This window comes from Myotis davidii, unplaced genomic scaffold, assembly GCF_000327345.1.
Source record: "Myotis davidii unplaced genomic scaffold, ASM32734v1 scaffold960, whole genome shotgun sequence".
Classification (NCBI taxonomy): Eukaryota; Metazoa; Chordata; class Mammalia; order Chiroptera; family Vespertilionidae; genus Myotis; species Myotis davidii.
In genome coordinates this window covers 1781361-1801229 of record NW_006293003.1, presented here as the reverse complement: position 1 = coordinate 1801229, position 19869 = coordinate 1781361, and the positions used below count along the sequence as shown (strand labels likewise).

General features: G+C 54.0%; 1 protein-coding gene and 1 long non-coding RNA gene across 3 annotated transcripts in view; one reads left to right on the top strand and one right to left on the bottom strand.

The window, feature by feature from the left end:
• Positions 1-7856, top strand: part of LOC107183538 — a 25005-nt gene extending 17149 nt beyond the window's left edge. Inside the window, exons 3-4 of the long non-coding RNA XR_001514332.1 lie at positions 7212-7217; positions 7845-7856. This is a non-coding gene — a long non-coding RNA (uncharacterized LOC107183538). The remainder of the gene's footprint in view (positions 1-7211; positions 7218-7844) is intronic.
• The window catches only part of SLC2A9 (solute carrier family 2 (facilitated glucose transporter), member 9), a 52702-nt gene that overhangs the window by 11568 nt on the left and 21265 nt on the right, over positions 1-19869 (bottom strand). For both annotated transcript variants that reach the window (XM_015565785.1, XM_006766571.2), the window contains 5 exons: positions 17312-17436; positions 14956-15101; positions 12347-12479; positions 7463-7650; positions 1427-1537 (listed from right to left, as the gene is read on the bottom strand). In XM_015565785.1, the coding sequence (XP_015421271.1) occupies positions 1427-1537; positions 7463-7650; positions 12347-12479; positions 14956-15101; positions 17312-17436 (703 nt within the window). The remainder of the gene's footprint in view (positions 1-1426; positions 1538-7462; positions 7651-12346; positions 12480-14955; positions 15102-17311; positions 17437-19869) is intronic.

Sequence of the window (19869 nt, the reverse complement as noted above, 5' to 3'; positions counted from 1 at the left end):
GGGGATAGTGCCCAACCAACTGCCTTGGGTGTCACAGTCATAGGTGGTTTCTTCTTTGTTTCTTTCTATTTTTTTCCGAATTTTATGAATCTTCCCTAATGAGCTCATGTTGATTTCTTGTTACAACAAAATCCCCGACAAACCCCCAAATGAACCCTATAATGTCCCCATCATTTCTTTCCCGATGGCGCTTTTCTGCTGATCCATGTAAAAATGAACAAGAACAGCCCAAGGGGAGGAGTCTGGTCTGTAACACGAGACAAGAATTTTATAAAACGCTTGTGAAATCCTGAGTATTTTCCCTCTCATAAAAAGACTGCGCATGGGAGGAGAGGGGGAGGAACACCAGTCTCAACACTTCCATGGAATCTGTTTTCAAAAGCTGCTTGTGAAAACGCCCCGTTCAGGTGAAGGAGCAAAAGTAAGTGTTCTGTGGAAATGAGTCTCTGCTGGTTTGCACCGGCCTCGGCCTTGCCTCACACATCAGAGAGCGAGCGGAAGAGAGAACAAGGTCGCTCTAACCCCCTTCCCTTTCCTCTGGAAAGGAACCCCATGGTGGACCGGGAGCCCAGAGGGCACCCCTACAAGGCAGAGGAGACAGGAGTAGCTCAGCAAAGGGGAAGCTGCCGCCCAGGGAGCATCACACGGCCAAGAAGACGTGGGACTCTCCAGGCCCCACCGCCCCGCCCCACACGTCTGTTTTGCAGCCGGAGGCTGGGGAAGAGTGGCGAGCGCTTTCTCCAGTTTTAGACTGTGGCTCATTGTTAAAGCCCCTCTGTGTTGCACGATCCGAAGGGAATGTCTTTCTCCTTCTCTTTGCCTTGCAAACACCTACAGACCTGGGCCAGGAAGATGACAGTTCATGGTCTGAAACACTTTTAAGGTCATGACCACAGACCTGAGGCTCCAGGACCTCTGACCGGGACTCCCAGGGAGACATCCCTCCTCAGAGGGAGGCAGCAGCTGTCATTGGTGACGAGGTAAGAGTTCAAAGGAGGGAGCCATGTTTTTAAAGGAGGAAAATGGTGACCCAAAATACCGATGAGGACATTCTCGAGAGCAGCTGTTCTCAACCTTCTGGCCCTTTAAATACAGTTCCTCATGTTGTGACCCAACCATAAAATTATTTTCGTTGCTACTTCATAACTGTCATGTTGCTACTGTTATGAATCGTCATGTAAAGATCTGATATGCAGGATGGTCTTAGGCGACCCCTGTGAAAGGGTCGTTTGACCGCCAAAGGGGTCGCGACCCACAGGTTGAGAACCGCTGGTCTAGATGGTGAGATGTCAGTGATGGGCGGCCTGATCACCTCCTCACACTCAGAACTCTCAGTGGGACCAGGGCGCCCTCTACTATGGGACCTGGGCTCCCCGTGGCCCCGCTGACCCCGTGCGTTCTCGGGGGTAACCGTCCATGTACTTACGGAGAGCACGGCAGCCAGAGTTTCGATGCCGCCGGTGCTCAGGGTGATGTAGGGGATCCTTTCCGGAGAGATCCCTGCTTTCCCAAAGATGCTGTTGGTGTAGAACCAAATCTGTACACAGGGAAAGAAAGAGGGGAGAGGTCAGTGAGGGGCATCTACCTCCCAAATTAACACCGACACACGGTGGCCTCTGAGGCTCCTGCCACAGCCAGAGTCACAGACGCAGCTGACGGGCGGGCCCACTCCTGGCTTCCTCCTCCCACATCTCCCTGTCTTCACATCAACAGACCTCCCTCATTCCCCCTCTTCATACCAACAGACCTCCCTCATTCCCTCTCTTCATACCAACAGACCTCCCTCATTCCCTCTCTTCATACCAACAGACCTCCCTCATTCCCTCTCTTCATACCAACAGACCTCCCTCATTCCCTCTCTTCATACCAACAGACCTCCCTCATTCCCTCTCTTCATACCAACAGACCTCCCTCATTCCCTCTCTTCATACCAACAGACCTCCCTCATTCCCTCTCTTCATACCAACAGACCTCCCTCATTCCCTCTCTTCATACCAACAGACCTCCCTCATTCCCTCTCTTCATACCAACAGACCTCCCTCATTCCCTCTCTTCATACCAACAGACCTCCCTCATTCCCTCTCTTCATACCAACAGACCTCCCTCATTCCCTCTCTTCATACCAACAGACCTCCCTCATTCCCTCTCTTCATACCAACAGACCTCCCTCATTCCCTCTCTTCATACCAACAGACCTCCCTCATTCCCTCTCTTCATACCAACAGACCTCCCTCATTCCCTCTCTTCATACCAACAGACCTCCCTCATTCCCTCTCTTCATACCAACAGACCTCCCTCATTCCCTCTCTTCATACCAACAGACCTCCCTCATTCCCTCTCTTCATACCAACAGACCTCCCTCATTCCCTCTCTTCATACCAACAGACCTCCCTCATTCCCTCTCTTCATACCAACAGACCTCCCTCATTCCCTCTCTTCATACCAACAGACCTCCCTCATTCCCTCTCTTCATACCAACAGACCTCCCTCATTCCCTCTCTTCATACCAACAGACCTCCCTCATTCCCTCTCTTCATACCAACAGACCTCCCTCATTCCCTCTCTTCATACCAACAGACCTCCCTCATTCCCTCTCTTCATACCAACAGACCTCCCTCATTCCCTCTCTTCATACCAACAGACCTCCCTCATTCCCTCTCTTCATACCAACAGACCTCCCTCATTCCCTCTCTTCATACCAACAGACCTCCCTCATTCCCTCTCTTCATACCAACAGACCTCCCTCATTCCCTCTCTTCATACCAACAGACCTCCCTCATTCCCTCTCTTCATACCAACAGACCTCCCTCATTCCCTCTCTTCATACCAACAGACCTCCCTCATTCCCTCTCTTCATACCAACAGACCTCCCTCATTCCCTCTCTTCATACCAACAGACCTCCCTCATTCCCTCTCTTCATACCAACAGACCTCCCTCATTCCCTCTCTTCATACCAACAGACCTCCCTCATTCCCTCTCTTCATACCAACAGACCTCCCTCATTCCCTCTCTTCATACCAACAGACCTCCCTCATTCCCTCTCTTCATACCAACAGACCTCCCTCATTCCCTCTCTTCATACCAACAGACCTCCCTCATTCCCTCTCTTCATACCAACAGACCTCCCTCATTCCCTCTCTTCATACCAACAGACCTCCCTCATTCCCTCTCTTCATACCAACAGACCTCCCTCATTCCCTCTCTTCATACCAACAGACCTCCCTCATTCCCTCTCTTCATACCAACAGACCTCCCTCATTCCCTCTCTTCATACCAACAGACCTCCCTCATTCCCTCTCTTCATACCAACAGACCTCCCTCATTCCCTCTCTTCATACCAACAGACCTCCCTCATTCCCTCTCTTCATACCAACAGACCTCCCTCATTCCCTCTCTTCATACCAACAGACCTCCCTCATTCCCTCTCTTCATACCAACAGACCTCCCTCATTCCCTCTCTTCATACCAACAGACCTCCCTCATTCCCTCTCTTCATACCAACAGACCTCCCTCATTCCCTCTCTTCATACCAACAGACCTCCCTCATTCCCTCTCTTCATACCAACAGACCTCCCTCATTCCCTCTCTTCATACCAACAGACCTCCCTCATTCCCTCTCTTCATACCAACAGACCTCCCTCATTCCCTCTCTTCATACCAACAGACCTCCCTCATTCCCTCTCTTCATACCAACAGACCTCCCTCATTCCCTCTCTTCATACCAACAGACCTCCCTCATTCCCTCTCTTCATACCAACAGACCTCCCTCATTCCCTCTCTTCATACCAACAGACCTCCCTCATTCCCTCTCTTCATACCAACAGACCTCCCTCATTCCCTCTCTTCATACCAACAGACCTCCCTCATTCCCTCTCTTCATACCAACAGACCTCCCTCATTCCCTCTCTTCATACCAACAGACCTCCCTCATTCCCTCTCTTCATACCAACAGACCTCCCTCATTCCCTCTCTTCATACCAACAGACCTCCCTCATTCCCTCTCTTCATACCAACAGACCTCCCTCATTCCCTCTCTTCATACCAACAGACCTCCCTCATTCCCTCTCTTCATACCAACAGACCTCCCTCATTCCCTCTCTTCATACCAACAGACCTCCCTCATTCCCTCTCTTCATACCAACAGACCTCCCTCATTCCCTCTCTTCATACCAACAGACCTCCCTCATTCCCTCTCTTCATACCAACAGACCTCCCTCATTCCCTCTCTTCATACCAACAGACCTCCCTCATTCCCTCTCTTCATACCAACAGACCTCCCTCATTCCCTCTCTTCATACCAACAGACCTCCCTCATTCCCTCTCTTCATACCAACAGACCTCCCTCATTCCCTCTCTTCATACCAACAGACCTCCCTCATTCCCTCTCTTCATACCAACAGACCTCCCTCATTCCCTCTCTTCATACCAACAGACCTCCCTCATTCCCTCTCTTCATACCAACAGACCTCCCTCACTCCCCCTCTTCATACCAGCAGACCTCCCCTCATCCCCTCTCTTCATACCAACAGACCTCCCTCATCCCCCCTCTTCATACCAACAGACCTGCCTCACTCCCCCTCTTCATACCAACAGACCTCCCTCATTCCCCCTCTTCATACCAACAGACCTCCCTCATCCCCCTCTTCATACTAACAGATCTCCCTCATCCCCCCTCTTCATACCAACAGACCTGCCTCACTCCCCCTCTTCATACCAACAGACCTCCCTCATTCCCCCTCTTCATACCAACAGACCTCCCTCATCCCCCTCTTCATACTAACAGATCTCCCTCATCCCCCCTCTTCATACCAACAGACCTGCCTCACTCCCCCTCTTCATACCAACAGACCTCCCTCATTCCCCCTCTTCATACCAACAGACCTCCCTCATCCCCCTCTTCATACTAACAGATCTCCCTCATCCCCCCTCTTCATACCAACAGACCTGCCTCACTCCCCCTCTTCATACCAACAGACCTCCCTCATTCCCCCTCTTCATACTAACAGACTAGGAGTGACAGGGGCTTCGCTAAGTGTGGCAATGGACTGTCAAAGAAGTGTTAGTGGCGCCTCCAGGAAGTCTGGGTATTTATCCCAAAGCGTTGAAAGCAGGAGCTCAAAGAGATATTGGCACTCCTGTGCTCAACAAAACATTATTCCCAATAGTCAAGATGTGGGAATAACTTAAAGGTTTATCGATGGACAAATGGATAAAGAATATGCAAGATACTACCTCAGGCCTGTTAGGATGGCTGTTGTTATTTTTAAGAAAGGAATAACAAATGTTGGTGAGGATATAGAGAAATGGAAACACTTGCATAGTGTTGGTAGGAATGTAAATTTGTGCCACCACCATGGAAAACAGTATGAAAGGTTCTCAACAGATTAAAACTGGAACTACCATCTGATGCAGCGAATCCACGTTTGGGTAATTATTCCAAAGGGTTGAAAGCAGGATCTCAAAGAGATATTGGTACTCCTGTGTTCAACAAAACATTATTCCCAATAGCCAACATGTGGGAATAACCTAAAAGTTTATCGATAGATGAATGGATAAGGAAATGCAGCCAATACATACAATGGGATATTAGTCAGCCTTGAAAAAGACAGGAATCCTGCAGGATGTGACTTCATGGAGGATGTTCCCCTACGTGGAATGAAGCCTGGAGGACGTTCCTCTAAGTGGAATAAAGCCAGTCACAGAAGGACAGGTACTGCCTGAGTCCACTTATATGAAACTAGTGGCCCAGTGCACAAAATTCGTGCACATTAAAAGGGAATTAATTAGAGGAAATATTTTAATATTGCTATTTGCCCTTACTCTATAATAGAAGTGTCAGAGATGAAAGAAAATTAGTAAAATGTATATGAAAATCTCCCTCCTGTCAGAGTCTGGGGTGCACCACGGGACCCAGAGTCAAGTCTCCATCCACCCATGCGTGCCTCGAAATTGCGCAAGACCCAGACCCAGTCGGCCCCACCCCCATCAAGACCTGCAAGGGCGGGGCGGGGGCACAGCCTCAGGTCCCCCATCAAGCCCCACTGGGCAGGGGGCGCAGCCTCAGGTCCCCTGGCCTGAGGTCCCCTGGCCCGGCCTCAGGTCCCCCCTCAGGAGGGTGCAAGGGCGTGATGAACATTTGCATATTAACTCTTTATTATATAGGATGTCTGAAATAGTCAAACCCATAGAAGTGAGAATAGAATGGTGGTTGCCGGTGGTTCAGAGCAGGGGAAAGTGTTCAGTGTAAAGTTTCAGTTCTGGAAGTTGACAGAATTCTAACAATCGCTGCACATTGAGCCTGTAGGTAATATCACACCGTAAACTCAAACATTTTCTAAGAGGGTGGATCTCACATGGAAGATTCTCACATCAATAAAACATCCATGAAAGGTGATGAGGGCGAGGGGCGCACGTTCCGAAGCGGGGTTCTCCCACTGCTGACTCGGGGAGAGACAAGCAGCTTCCCACCTACGCTCATGCCGGGGGGCCTACAGCTGCGCCCCAGTGGAGTTTATGCAGTTACACAGGGCATGCAAATCAGAAAACTACGTCCGAACGGAGGAGAGAGTGCTGCTTAGAAATACCATGATTCTCCATCTGAATGCTGCACTAAATACAGATCCCGTCTATGGCTTCTTCGAGTCCAAGTCTGAGCGTTAAGAAACGGATTCATTCTCCCTCTCTGCTGTCTCAGGCAGGGAGGGGTGGCTCTGAAACCCTGGGACATGACCTTGACCTTGTAAAGAGGAGGCAACAGCAAGACTGGTCCAAGGTCACACCGGTGACCTAGCCCCTCCCTATTCTGCTGACTTTAACCAAGAAACAGGTAAAGCCACCCTGGCTGTAACTCTACGCTGCCATTCTCCCCTCTCCGGATGGGAACCACTACCTTTCCACATCACCTGCCCTAAACACCCCCCAACCCTCCCTGCGGGCAAAGGGGGTGAGGGGCTGGCTCATGGCCATTCTATGCAAACAAGAGGAGCTGTTTCACCCGGGCTCCTTGGTGGCTGAGGGCTGGGGGCTCCCCACCTACGTCAGCTCAGGCCCCAGGAAACGTACCGTTTAAAGCCTTGAGGTTTTCTCAGGCCAAAGTCTCCCACTGAAGCCAGCCCGGCTACAAGCACTTTATTAAAGCATCTCCGTGTTTCTTCCTTATGACTTCCTAATTCCCGTTTTATGAAGAAATATGACTTTTAAGCATTTCCAGTGGTAAGTAATTACAGGGATGGGCAGCCTGTATTAAGGGATGAATCCACTAGATGCTGCACCGAACACTTTGCGTGGATTCTTTCTTTCAGTGCTATGTTGTCCCATTTTACAGATGAGGAAACTGAGGGTCAGCTGATGTGGTTGCCCAAAGGCGCGGAGCTGGGACTGGAACCTGGGCATCCAGGGCCCGAGCCTGACCCACCCCACCCGCTCCTCCCTCCGGTCCCTCCGACCGTGCGGGACGCTCACCGCGTTGAGGCCGCAGAGCTGGTAGCAGGCCATGGTGACCACCACGGTGATGACCTGCCAGCGGACGAAGGGGGTCCTGAGCAGCTCCAGCGCGGACACCAGGTGGATGTTCCTCTGCATGCGGCCCTCGGCCAGGGCCTCCTCCACCTCTCGGGACACGTCCTCCTTGCCCAGGAACGTCCGGAAGGCTGCGCACAGGGACGGGGAGGGACGGTCAGCCGAGAGCAGGCTGACAGTCCCCCCACCCAGACACGCACCTTGTCAGGGACAGAGCTGGCAGGGGCCTCTGAGACCATGGTGTTTAAAAATAGGAAAACAAAGCCCCCGAGTGTGTGGCGACTTGCCCAGGGTCACCGGGCCGGCCAGGAGAAGAGGGGGCGAGAACCAGGACCTCCTGAGTGCCCGAGTGCAATGCCGAGTGCGCCCTGGGTTCAAGTCCCGTCTCTATGCGGGGGAGACGAGCAGTTTGCAGTCATCCGTGCCTCACGGCGCTGCCGGAGTGACTGCGCTTTATGTAACACACTGACTTCACGCACAGGGAGCGCTCTTCACCGACAGCACAGAACCTCCAGTTTGCCTCTGCGCCCACCTCACTGGACGTGGCAGGATGCCGGGCAGTCAGGTCCATGATCGGCAGGAGGACCTCTGGGCTCCTGCCCCATGCACCCCTGAAATGCAGACACCTGGGGAGACGGTCTCAGAGCTCAGCTTCCCAGGATCCAGAATAACCCATGCGCCCTCGGCCTTTCCCATACCGAACGCGGCAAATTTCCGGCCTCGGTGAACCTGTCATGTTTTCGCCCAGACCTGAACTGCGCAGACTCGCGGGGGGTGCATGAAGGTGGGCTGACTGGTGGGAACCCTGCAGTCATCATAACTGATGGTGGGAGCCACTGGAAGGGCAGATGCAGATGGTGAGCTGTGAGACGCATCCTCCCGCAGGCAAAGGGGCAGCCACGGCTCCGGGGACAGCCCATGGCCTTCACCATGGGCGTCAGCCTCAGCCACACTGCTCCGAGCTGCGGGCAGGGGACATGCTCTTCAGGAGCAGGAAGAAAAGGCCGTTAAACTTGCTCCAGATTCTCCAAGAGGGCGTGGCGTTGCTTCGGGGAAGTGAATTGGAACCTGCCTCAGGAAGTCGCGCCCCTAGCTGTGACCTAGCACTTCCCGCGTTCACTGTGGGTAAGTGCGAGGAGTGGCCGATGAGTGACGTCATTCACTTAATATGATTCACTTAATGTGAACGCATGAGGCTATGAACAAAGCTCCTAGCGTCATTGAATTTCGGGGCCGCCTGTGGTTGCCTTGGCAGGGCCAGACCAGAGGAATTTACGGGCCTTGTATGGCCCTCAGGCCGGACGTCCCCCACCCCTGCCTTCTCACATCCCCTATCCTATGCTGGTATTTCACTTCTATTCAATCCAGTAAACCCCTCCCCCCACAGTGGGCATGTGGGCTCTTTCCCCATTTTTAGGTGCTGGAAGCTTCCCCTCAACTGACAAGAGTGGCTTGAATAAGTCAGACCCGGCTGGGACTGAGGCCCTGGCCATGATGACCTGGGGCGGGCGGCGGGTGGGAAAGCCTGGAAGGGGCCTTGGACACAGACGGACGGATGGTACTGATGGCCCCAGCCTCCTACATCTATGTCCTTCCCTCTGTAACTGTGTAGCCCCGCCCACTCTGACTTGACCATGTGACTTATTTTGGCCATAGGATTTGAGCTGATTTGCAGCTTGAGAAACTGCTGGTTTTACACTTCCTCTCTGGGACCTCAGGGCTCACCAGGGAAGGTGCCCAGTAGCCTGCTGGGGGGTGAGGCACATGGAACAGAGATGACGCTGCCCTAGGTCGGCCAGCTGGCCACCAGGCATGTGAGAGAGCTGCCCAGAGACAAGGAGAATTCTAAGGGCAGGCCCTACGCAGATGAACAGGACGTCACAGCTGGCCCAACGCGTGCTAATGTCTTAAGCCAGGGAGTTTAGATGGTGTGCTACGCGGCACTATTACGGCAATAGCTAACCGCTACAGGACCCCTTCCTCCCCAATTACCCACAGACCGGACGGGCACCAAACACGGAGCGAGGTCGTGAAACGTGTTTTGTTTATGTTCAGAGCTTCCAGAGCAACGCTGTCAGGGTTCAGATCCCAGCGCCGCTACGTGCTCGCCCTGATGCGGGGCCAGGCGGCCCCATCCTCAGTGCTCTGACTTTCAGTGGGAATAATGACGTGGCCTGTTTCCCAGAGCTGCTGCGAGGGCTGCTCCGTCTGATATAGGTGCTTAGCGGAGCTTAGCGTGGAGAGCTCTCAACGCAGATGGGCCGCTCAGGGTGTGCCTGTCTCCCCGGAGGGCTGGACGGCCATGGCCCGCCCCGTCTTCCCCCCTACCCCCCGGCAGGATGCCCGGCACAGTCAATACCCATGGTTTTCTGGGTGCCTGCGGTGAAATGAGCCCTGTTATTAGCACAGATGCACATTTTAATACTCCCTTTCAACCTAAGCCCAACAGCTTTGTTCTTTTTATAGCGTGCACGTCTAATATTAACCACTTTTTAATAATTAGCCTTCTTGCTCCTCCCTACTGTGCTATGAAATAAGTCTTTCAAGCCTTCTCCACTGTCTGGCATTTACTTGCATGCACTGCCCATTCCGACTGCTCTTAATGGAAGCGTTTCTAAGAGTCCTTTCCCGGTAGAGCCAGAGGGTCAAGGGGCACCCTCCCCCACCAGAAGGAAGCGCCCTCTTCCAACAGTTAGCCCCTGCTGCTCCGGGGACTCCTCCCCTCGTCCCTCTCAGCCACATCCTTTCCCCTGCAGACCCTCCACCTTCTGACCAGCAGCCGCCTTCCCTGAAGCCTGCTTTCCCCACGTCCCCCACAGGAAGTTCCCTGGCGCTGCCCACTGAGACTCCTCCGGGCATGAGGGTGTGGGAGGAAAGGGACCTTCAGGTTCCAGTCCTTGTGTCAGTTGCTGGGTCCCCTGTGGGCTTCTGGGAGAAAGGGCCTCAAGCCCCACCCCCACCACCTAGCGCCACACGTTTGTGTAGAGAGGCCCCCTGCTGGAGGAACACCTGTTGTTTCCATCATATGTTCAAAGGCCTCTGGACACTCAAACCATAGACCACACCCGTGGGCAGGAAATGTCACCCCTGGAGCTTCCATGTCTAGAAACATGAAAGTAACAGTAACGTTCTCTGATTTCACGCTATAGAAACGTTGTAAACGGGAAAATACATCTGAGCCACAAACTGCGAGACAAATATAGGCACTTGTTAATATTTCATCATGCCATTTGTTAGTTCAGAAAAAACGTTTGAATTTTAAAAAATGTTACACTAATTATATGAAACAAGACTGTATGTCTCAACTTTTTTCTTGGGTGTGAACATTAGTCAAATTTAGGTTAGAGGACAGGATCTGGTTTAAAAGGTGGACAGAGTTCTCAGTAGTAATAACAGCAAATGATACCACAAACCATAGGGAGACAGATAAATAGATGATGATAGATAGATAGATAGATAAATGCATAGATAGATGGATGGATGAATGGCTAGATGGCTAGATTGAACATATATAGATGCATAGATAGATAGATGGATAGATGGGTGGATGAATGGATAGATGGATGATGTATAGATGCATAGATAGATGGATAAATAGATGGGTGGATGGATGGAGAGATGGATAGATGGATGGATGGATGTATAGATGATGTATAGATGCATAGATATATGGATAGATAGATGGGTGGATGAGGGAGGGATGGATGGATGTATAGATGGATGATGTATAGATGCATAGATAGATGGATAGATAGATGGGTGGGTGGATGGATGGATAGATAGATGGATAGATGGATGGATGTATAGATGGATAATGTATACATGCATAGATAGATGGATAGATGGATGGATGGAGAGATGGCTCCAAACAGGTATGGCCAGGGTAGATGAGTGGATGGATGGATGGAGAGATGGATAGATGGATGGATGTATAGATGGATGATATATAAATGCATAGACAGATAGATGGATAGATAGATGGGTGGATGGATGGAGAGATGGGTAGATGGGTGGGTGGTTGGATGGATGGATAGATAGGTGAGTGTTTTGAGGCTCAGGAAGGTTAAAATAATTGCTCAAGGTCAGACGGCAGAGCCAGGAATGGCAGGCGGTACTGGTTATTCCTGCCCCTCATGCTGACCTATGACACTGTCAGTTTGTCTCGTTTTATAAAACTGAACAAACGCATGCTGGTGCTCATGCCGCGAGGTCTCTCTCTAGGCAGAATGGTGCTGCCTTTGGGAGGCGCTGCAGAAATGCCCGATTCTGAAGGCTGAGCTTGCCTTGGACGCAGCACGTCACCACGCAGGGGCTTCGGAGAGCCGCCTGAGATGGCTCCACGCCCTCGGCGGCGCCTTGTGCTTCTCTCCTGCAAGGGGATCCCGCCCCCCTCATGGGGGCTCCAGCCCGGGCTGCTGTGATGCTGGCGCTCACTCTGTGCCTGTCATCCCTTCCCTTGCGAGTGAATGTCAACATGGAGAAGTGGGCAGCGAAGAAGAAAAGGAACAGAGGGCAGCCAGCATAAACAGAACCACTAAGAAGTCTGTGTTCTGGCATCTCTGCAGTTGAGACACCCCAGGGAGACACCGTGGCACAGAAATGAGCAGACCTGGGTCCTGTCCTGCTCTGTCCTGGCTTTTCCAGGCTCCCCATGTGGCCGCGTCCCCTCCCTGGGCCACCAGAGCAGGCTGCGGGGAAGATGAAATGGCTTAGGGTGTCCCAAGGGCCCCAGCACCATGCCTGCAGAGAGGTGTGGCCCAGGTCCCTGCCTGACCTGCGCACTGACCCTGTAGCCGCCGGAGCCGCGTGGGAAAGGCCGAGCCCTACCTTTCTCGGCCGCCGCCTGGTCGTGCTTCTCACACAGCAGGTAGCGCGGGCTCTCTGGGAGGAACGGCAGGCTCACCAGCTGGACCAAGGCGGGGATGGCGATGGCTCCAAACAGGTACGGCCAGGTGCTCTCCTGGGGGGAGAAGAGGGGCCAGTGGGTGGGCCTGGCGGAGGGAGGGACCTACAGCTTTCGACTCCACAGACTCCACGTCAGCCAGCCAGGTGCCCTGGGGAGGGGGGGTGGGTGGCGTGACCCCTCAAAGGCACTGGCGTAGGGAGGTGGTCTCAGCTGTGACTGCGCTGACAGGTGCAGGGAGGGGCTGCTCTCTTGTTAGTGCCCCCTGGTGCTCTTCCTGAGCCACTGCAGTTTCCCCATGGGCCGAGCTCTCTCCCCATCTTATTTGTACATTTTTTGCACTGGCTCTTTGCTCTGCCTGGGATGGTGTCTCCCTCAAGGTCTGCACCAGCTTCTCCAGAAGGGCTCCCCGGCCCTCCTGCTGCCTCAGGGCTGCTCCGGGCTCCCTGGACCCCGGGCTTCCTACGTGGCCACCACATCCGTTGTCCCTTCCATCTCGCAGCACGATCCTTACAGGCAAGGACTTTGTCTACCCACCTCTGTGGGGTCTAGTGCACTGGGGACGCTCAGGAAATGTTGGTTGATTGGAGCAAAATGAGCTGATTGGGACTATACGGATCAAGGAGGCAGAGATTGTTGGATGCAAGTCCTCTGCTGAGGCCCAGAGGTGAGGCAAGGAGGGGTTGAATCGAAGGGCATCGAGGGGAGGGAGGGGGGCCCTGCATGAGCCGGAGACTTGGAGGGAGATGGGCCAGACCAGCAGGGAGTGGGAAGAAGCCGGGTTGGGTGAGGGTACTGACGAGGCGTCTCGGGGAAGGGCTAGGACATCATTCCCCAGGGATCTGCCTGGGCTGCTGGGTCCTTCACAGCGTGCTAGGCCATGCTGCCTAGGCCAGGCTCCCTCCCCCCTCCCTCCTTCCCACCGTGCTCTGCCTCACATCACCCTCGAGGAGCCAGCTTCCTAGATCTGTGTCTCAGATGTGTGTCCTCCACTGAAATGCAAATGAGGAGCGTGAGGCAGGGATCCCTGTTGGGCTGTTCTCTGCTGGGTGGAGCCTACAACAGTGCCAGGCACACAATCGAAGTAAGTGTCAAATGAGTGAATCCATCAGGAATGAACTAACTGGTCCAAATGAGGCTTGGACTTCCGCCCGCTATGGACACTAGGGAGCGCCTGATCACAGGCTGGGTCGGTGCACCATGCCCCTGAGCACCCCAAAACTTGAGCCCTGGGTGAGGCGTGCCCTGGAGCTTTCATTGGAAGCACATTGGAGTGTATGTCCCCCACCTTCTCCTCCTGCCCCGCCTCCGGGACTCAGCCCCAGGCGGGGGTATAAGCTGGGCTCTGTCCCAGTGCCTTCGACCAGCATCCCTGGTCTCATCTCCTCCCTCCCTCCTGGCCTCCAGTGTAAGTGGGAAGGGGAAGTGGCTGCATCCGTCCCTGGTCCTTGTCCGACACTCAGGTGGCAGGTCCTGGACTCATTGCCCCTCCTCTCTACCCCCAGGGCCACTGCCTCCGTTCCCCGCACCCCCTTGCCACACACACCAATCACTGCCGCCTCCTGCCAGGCCGTCTCTTCTCTTTTCACCCTTCCCACCCTGTCCCACTCCCAGACCCAAAGCCGCCTTCTACTCAGATCTGGCTGAGTCACTCCCCTGCTCTAGTGCCGCCTGGGGCTCCCCATTCCCCCGGCACAATGTCAGCTGCAGCTCCGTGAACAGGGGCCTCATCTCATGCTCCCCACGCGTGCTCTTCCCTCGGCCCCCAGCCACTCGTGATTCTTTCACGGGGCTGTTCCCCACCTCGTGGCCTTTTCGCCAATTATTCCCTTTCTCTGCAATGTCTTCTCTCCACACCCCATCATTACCCGGCTAACCGCTGCTCACCCTTCAGGGCTCAGTTTCGAGGTCACCTCTTCTGGGAAGCCTTCCTTGATCTCACCCCCGACCCCACCTGAACCTAGGTGAGGCACGCCTCCAAGGCCACACAGCAAGGAAATGGTTGAACAGGAACTCAAAGCCAGGCCTTTCTGCTTTCAAAACGGAAAGCCAAAAACAGAAGACTGTGCGATCCCATATTTTTATAGTAAAGGAAGACTCCAGAGTGAGGGAGAGCTAAGCAAAGCATCTTGGGAAGATGCCTGAAACACCTTAAATGAGAAGCAAGCTGCAGAATGATGCGTGTGGCACGATTCCATTAAAAAAAACACACAACTATATAATTTCATAAAGGTTTGCAAAAGCCTAAATGAATTGTAATTGAGCTGTTCACAATAGCGGTGCGTGGGTGGACTTGAACATGCTGTGAGGTTAGAGTTGGTTATATGTTCCTTATGTCCTTAAAAACCCCCAAACCCAATCAGAGGCACTGAGCAATCGCTTTCTCCAATAGTAAGTGGAAGGCTGAATGCTCAGGAATTCCTAGGCAGAGGGACAAGCTTTGGGGGGAGGGCTCCCCTCTGTCTTGCCAAGGGCACTGGGAGCTGAGATGGTGACTTGAGAACAGACGCGGTTGGTCAAGAGCCACGCTTACCTTGCCCAGCAGCTCAGGCAGACCCAGCAGTTGCCCGGTGAACACCCCGATGCAGATGAAGATGGCGGTCACCTGCCCCAGGGAGCCCCGGATCTCCTTGGGCGAAATCTCACTCAGGTACATGGGGAGCGCACTGAGGGCGATGCCTGTGGAGGAAACAGGGCCCTTGTGAGAGAGCTGTCTCCTCTGAGGAGCCCTCAGGCCATGGAGAGAGCCGTTTCCTTGAGGAAGATGCGGTCATGGCCCCTTCCTCTTCTTCACCAGGACAAAAACAGCATGCACCCAGCACCACGCCCCGCACCCTGCACACAGCGCCAACGCTGTAACATGCCCGTCATCCAGTCCGCAGGTGCGGCTGGGAGGTGGATTCCACAGAAAAGGAAATAGCTAGGATGGTGACACTGGTGGTGCTGATGCAGGTGATGGTGATGATGGTGGTGGTGGTGACGGTGGTGGTGATGGTGGTGATGGTGGTGATGGTGATGGTGGTGGTGGTGCTGGTGGTGGTGGTGATGATGGTGATGATGGTGATGGTGGTGGTGGTGATGGTGGTGATGGTGGTGATGGTGATGGTGGTGGTGGTGCTGGTGGTGGTGGTGATGATGGTGATGATGGTGATGGTGGTGGTGGTGATGGTGGTGATGGTGGTGATGGTGATGGTGGTGGTGGTGCTGGTGGTGGTGGTGATGATGGTGATGATGGTGATGGTGGTGGTGGTGATGGTGGTGATGGTGGTGATGGTGATGGTGGTGGTGGTGCTGGTGGTGGTGGTGATGATGGTGATGATGGTGATGGTGGTGGTGGTGATGGTGGTGATGGTGGTGATGGTGATGGTGGTGGTGGTGCTGGTGGTGGTGGTGATGATGGTGATGATGGTGATGGTGGTGGTGGTGATGGTGGTGATGGTGGTGATGGTGATGGTGGTGGTGGTGCTGGTGGTGGTGGTGATGATGGTGATGATGGTGATGGTGGTGGTGGTGATGGTGGTGATGGTGGTGATGGTGATGGTGGTGGTGGTGCTGGTGGTGGTGGTGATGATGGTGATGATGGTGATGGTGGTGGTGGTGATGGTGGTGATGGTGGTGATGGTGATGGTGGTGGTGGTGCTGGTGGTGGTGGTGATGATGGTGATGATGGTGATGGTGGTGGTGGTGATGGTGGTGATGGTGGTGATGGTGATGGTGGTGGTGGTGCTGGTGGTGGTGGTGATGATGGTGATGATGGTGATGGTGGTGGTGGTGATGGTGGTGATGGTGGTGATGGTGATGGTGGTGGTGGTGCTGGTGGTGGTGGTGATGATGGTGATGATGGTGATGGTGGTGGTGGTGATGGTGGTGATGGTGATGGGGTAGTGGTGGTGGTGGTGGGGGTGACGGTGGTGGTGGTGATGGTGATGGTGATGATGGTGATGGTGATGGTGGTGGTGATGGTGATGGTGATGGTGGTGGTGGTGATGGTGGTGGTGGTGGTGGTGTGCACTGAGAGGATGTGTCTCACCTCTTTTACTGAAATACATTAATGTTGTAGCATATAGCTATAACTTGTTCATTTTCACTGCTGTATAGTATTCCAATGTAGAAATATACCACAACTTATCTACCCTCCTATTGGTGGACACTTCAGTGCTTTCCATTTTGGAGTCAATACTAATACAACCCATGAACACTCTTGCACAGGACTCTCATTGCACACGTATGTACGTAAGGTGTTAAATACACTGTGGGCACAGTGTGTGCATGTTCAGTGCTAGTAGTTGAGCCAGTTTCCTCAACCTTCACACCAATTTACCTGGGCTCCACCTAGTCACCAGTATTTGGCATTAACAGACTTTTCAATTGCAGCCATTGTGGCTTTAATTTGCATTTCCTTAATTGCTGACGCCATCTTATGTACCTATTGGCCACTTTGCGTAGGTGCCTGTTCAACCTCTTAGCCGCGTTGTATTGGGTTACTTAGAAACATCCATCGTTGTCCACTGGAGACCTTCTAGCGCAGCCAACATGGGCTCGCACCCCTGGGACGGTGGGCAGCACACAGTCTTCCGCAAACACAGAACACCGCTGCGTGCCCAGAGCCGCCTGGCCCACCCACAGAGCTGCAGGCTCAGCAAATGGGATTTGCTTTATGCCATTATGTCTCGGGCTGATTTTTTACTTTTATGCAGTAAGATAAGGCCTAACTGATACACACAAGGCAATGATATTAACCCAGGGAAGTGGCAGAAACCAGCAGTCGGAACCCGTGGCCCTGCCCTTACCCATTTACTGGCCCCCGTCTCTGAGCCTTGGTGTCCTCACGGGATTTAGCAGCACCCCCAGGAATTGTCACTGCCCCTCCCGGCCACCGGGAGCCTCACCTCCATCCACGCCCATGACGAAGCGGCCCACGATGAGCATCTCAAAGGCTCCTGCCTGGAGCGAGCAGGCCATCAGCAGCGCGGCGGTAATCGCGAAGATGTTGTTGACCAGTAACGTGCACTTCCTGGAGGGAAAGGAGGGGTTCAGACTTGACTTGGGGTGGCAAACACTCAGAACACTCTATAGGTGACGTACCGTAGAGTCATATCCCTGGCACCGATATAATTTTATTAACCAATGTCACCCCAATACATTCAATAAAAAATAAATTTACAAAAAGGAAGGGTTTGATGAGGAGGCCTGACCACGAGGCTGTGCATCCCAGGAGCGGGGTCCCCACTGGCCCCCACGGCCGCCTCTGGCTGTGTGATCCGAGCCAGGTGCTCGGTCCCTCTGGGGTCACCCTGGGGTTGATGATCACGCCCACAAATCACTCTGTGCCGGGATGGTTCCCACCGTTGTGTGGACACATCGCTTAGACGCCATGGCTTAGCAGCGTGACCTGTGGGGGGCCTGGGACCAGGCTCCTGCACCCGCTCTCTCTTTACGAGCCGGTGACTTCGCACTGGATTGCTCCGTGTCATCCTTCCTCGCCTGCAACGTGGTCATCCTCGCTCACTGTAGCGAAGCCTGCTCCGTGACAGACGTCATTATAAGCTCTTTGCACAAGTAGCTCCTCTGCTGCTCAAAACGGCCCTCTCAGGTGGGCCAAGGTCCTCTTCCTGTTGCGTAGAGAAGTTAACCAGGACAGATGAGAAACTTGCTTGAGGTCCAACAGCTGGTGTGTCAAGGACCTGGGCAAACACTTTAGCCTCTTACAGGATGCTGTCCCCTAAAGACTCAGCGAGTAAACAGGTGGTCAACTGGTATCAGTTGTAAGAAGCTGGGCCCTTGCAAGGGGCCTTGTTACTGCTTTTTGGAGCCACAGCTCTTTTCACCGTTTCTGACTTATCTCAAACTTGCCCTAATCCCCCCTCCCCTTCCCACATCTTGGAGAATCCCCGACATACTGACCTACACAGCTCAGTGATGATTCACAGGCCGCTCACTGCCACATCGTCTCTGACAGCGAATGACGGAAACGACCCAGTGCCTGTTAACGAGGAACTACAGAAGGAAGTGATGATGCATCTGCCAAGTGCACACTGTGTAGACACTGAGTCAGAGCAACCCTCTAGTCATATGGAAAGATCTCCAAGTCACGCCGTGAATGCAATGAGCAAGGTACAGCACTGTGGAGACTGTGACATTATCTGTGTGAAAGGGGGTGTGTGTGGGGGTAGAGCTTTGGTGTAGAGATGGGCACAAGCCTCAGAGAAGATACACAAAAAGCAGAGGCCCAATGGCCCCGAGTGAGGGACTGGGACTTAGAAACTATTCTCTATGGACAGACTTCTCCAAGCCCGAAGGTCTAGCAGACAAGGAGCCTGCATCTCTGAGACCAGATATTGGGGCGGCTCACACCCTCTCTGTCCTCACCCCTCTCCCAAATCACAGACGAGTTTAACGTGCCCTGGCCGGGATGGGCCCCACGGTGGACCTGCCGGTGACCACGCCCCAGGCTCCCAGGATGCCCAGCTCCATCTGAACTTCTCTCCCAGCCCCTCCCGCTGGCCCTGAGCCCTGCACACCGAGCTCAGCCTCCTCATCCTCCCCGAGGGCCCTCACGGGGGATGAATAATGAGGCCTCCAGAGGCATGGCCATCGACACCATGTGACAGCAAGAGCGGGCTGGTGGCCACACAGACCCGGATCTGAATTTCGGGTCAAGTGCGTTCTTCGGCACCTGGGCCGCCTGCGGGGCCTCGTGGGCCTCCACCGTCACGTGTAGGAAGCATCGTCGGTTGAGCTCGGCACGTAGCAGAAGGGGGATAGACGGTAACTGTCTTCAGTGCCTGCTGCTTCTCCGCCCCCCAGAGTGACGATTCCAGACGAGCCTTCACCCCAGTTCGGCTTTCACTCTGTCGTGATGCAAACAGGAGTCGGCAGCTGCCCGGGGCACGACAATCCACACCTTTGACCGAATCTCTCTGCCTCCATCACTTAGAAGTTTAGTGCCTCCCAAATGCATTTCCTCTTTGGCTTTCCTTTCGCTTCTGCGGCTGCCACGCTGCTGAGGCCACCGTCATCGCCTTCGCCGCACACGCGGGGAGAGCGCTGGCCAGAGGGAGGTGCAAGCCCCATGTCACACACCTGCCCAGTTGGGGAGGCAGGACTTGCTGGCCCACGGCACCCTGGGCCCAACCCCAGCGACCCTTTTCCTGCGCCATCTGCTCCGGTTCAGGGCTTCTTACAGAAGACTGTCTGAGCGCCGGCTGTTTTCACAAGCAGAGCTCTGTGCTCACAGGGAGCGACCCACAGACACCGTGCTGTGCCGTGGCTCCGCCTGCTCTGTGCCCCGGGGCCTGGTCCTCTGGACCTAACTCAGGACGCTCCGGGTTCTCTGGCTTCCACTTGGGTTAGACCAGTGGTCGGCAAACTGCGGCTCGCCAGCCACACGCGGCTCTTTGGCCCCTTGAGTGTGGCTCTTCCACAAAAAACCAACTTCTGTGCACGG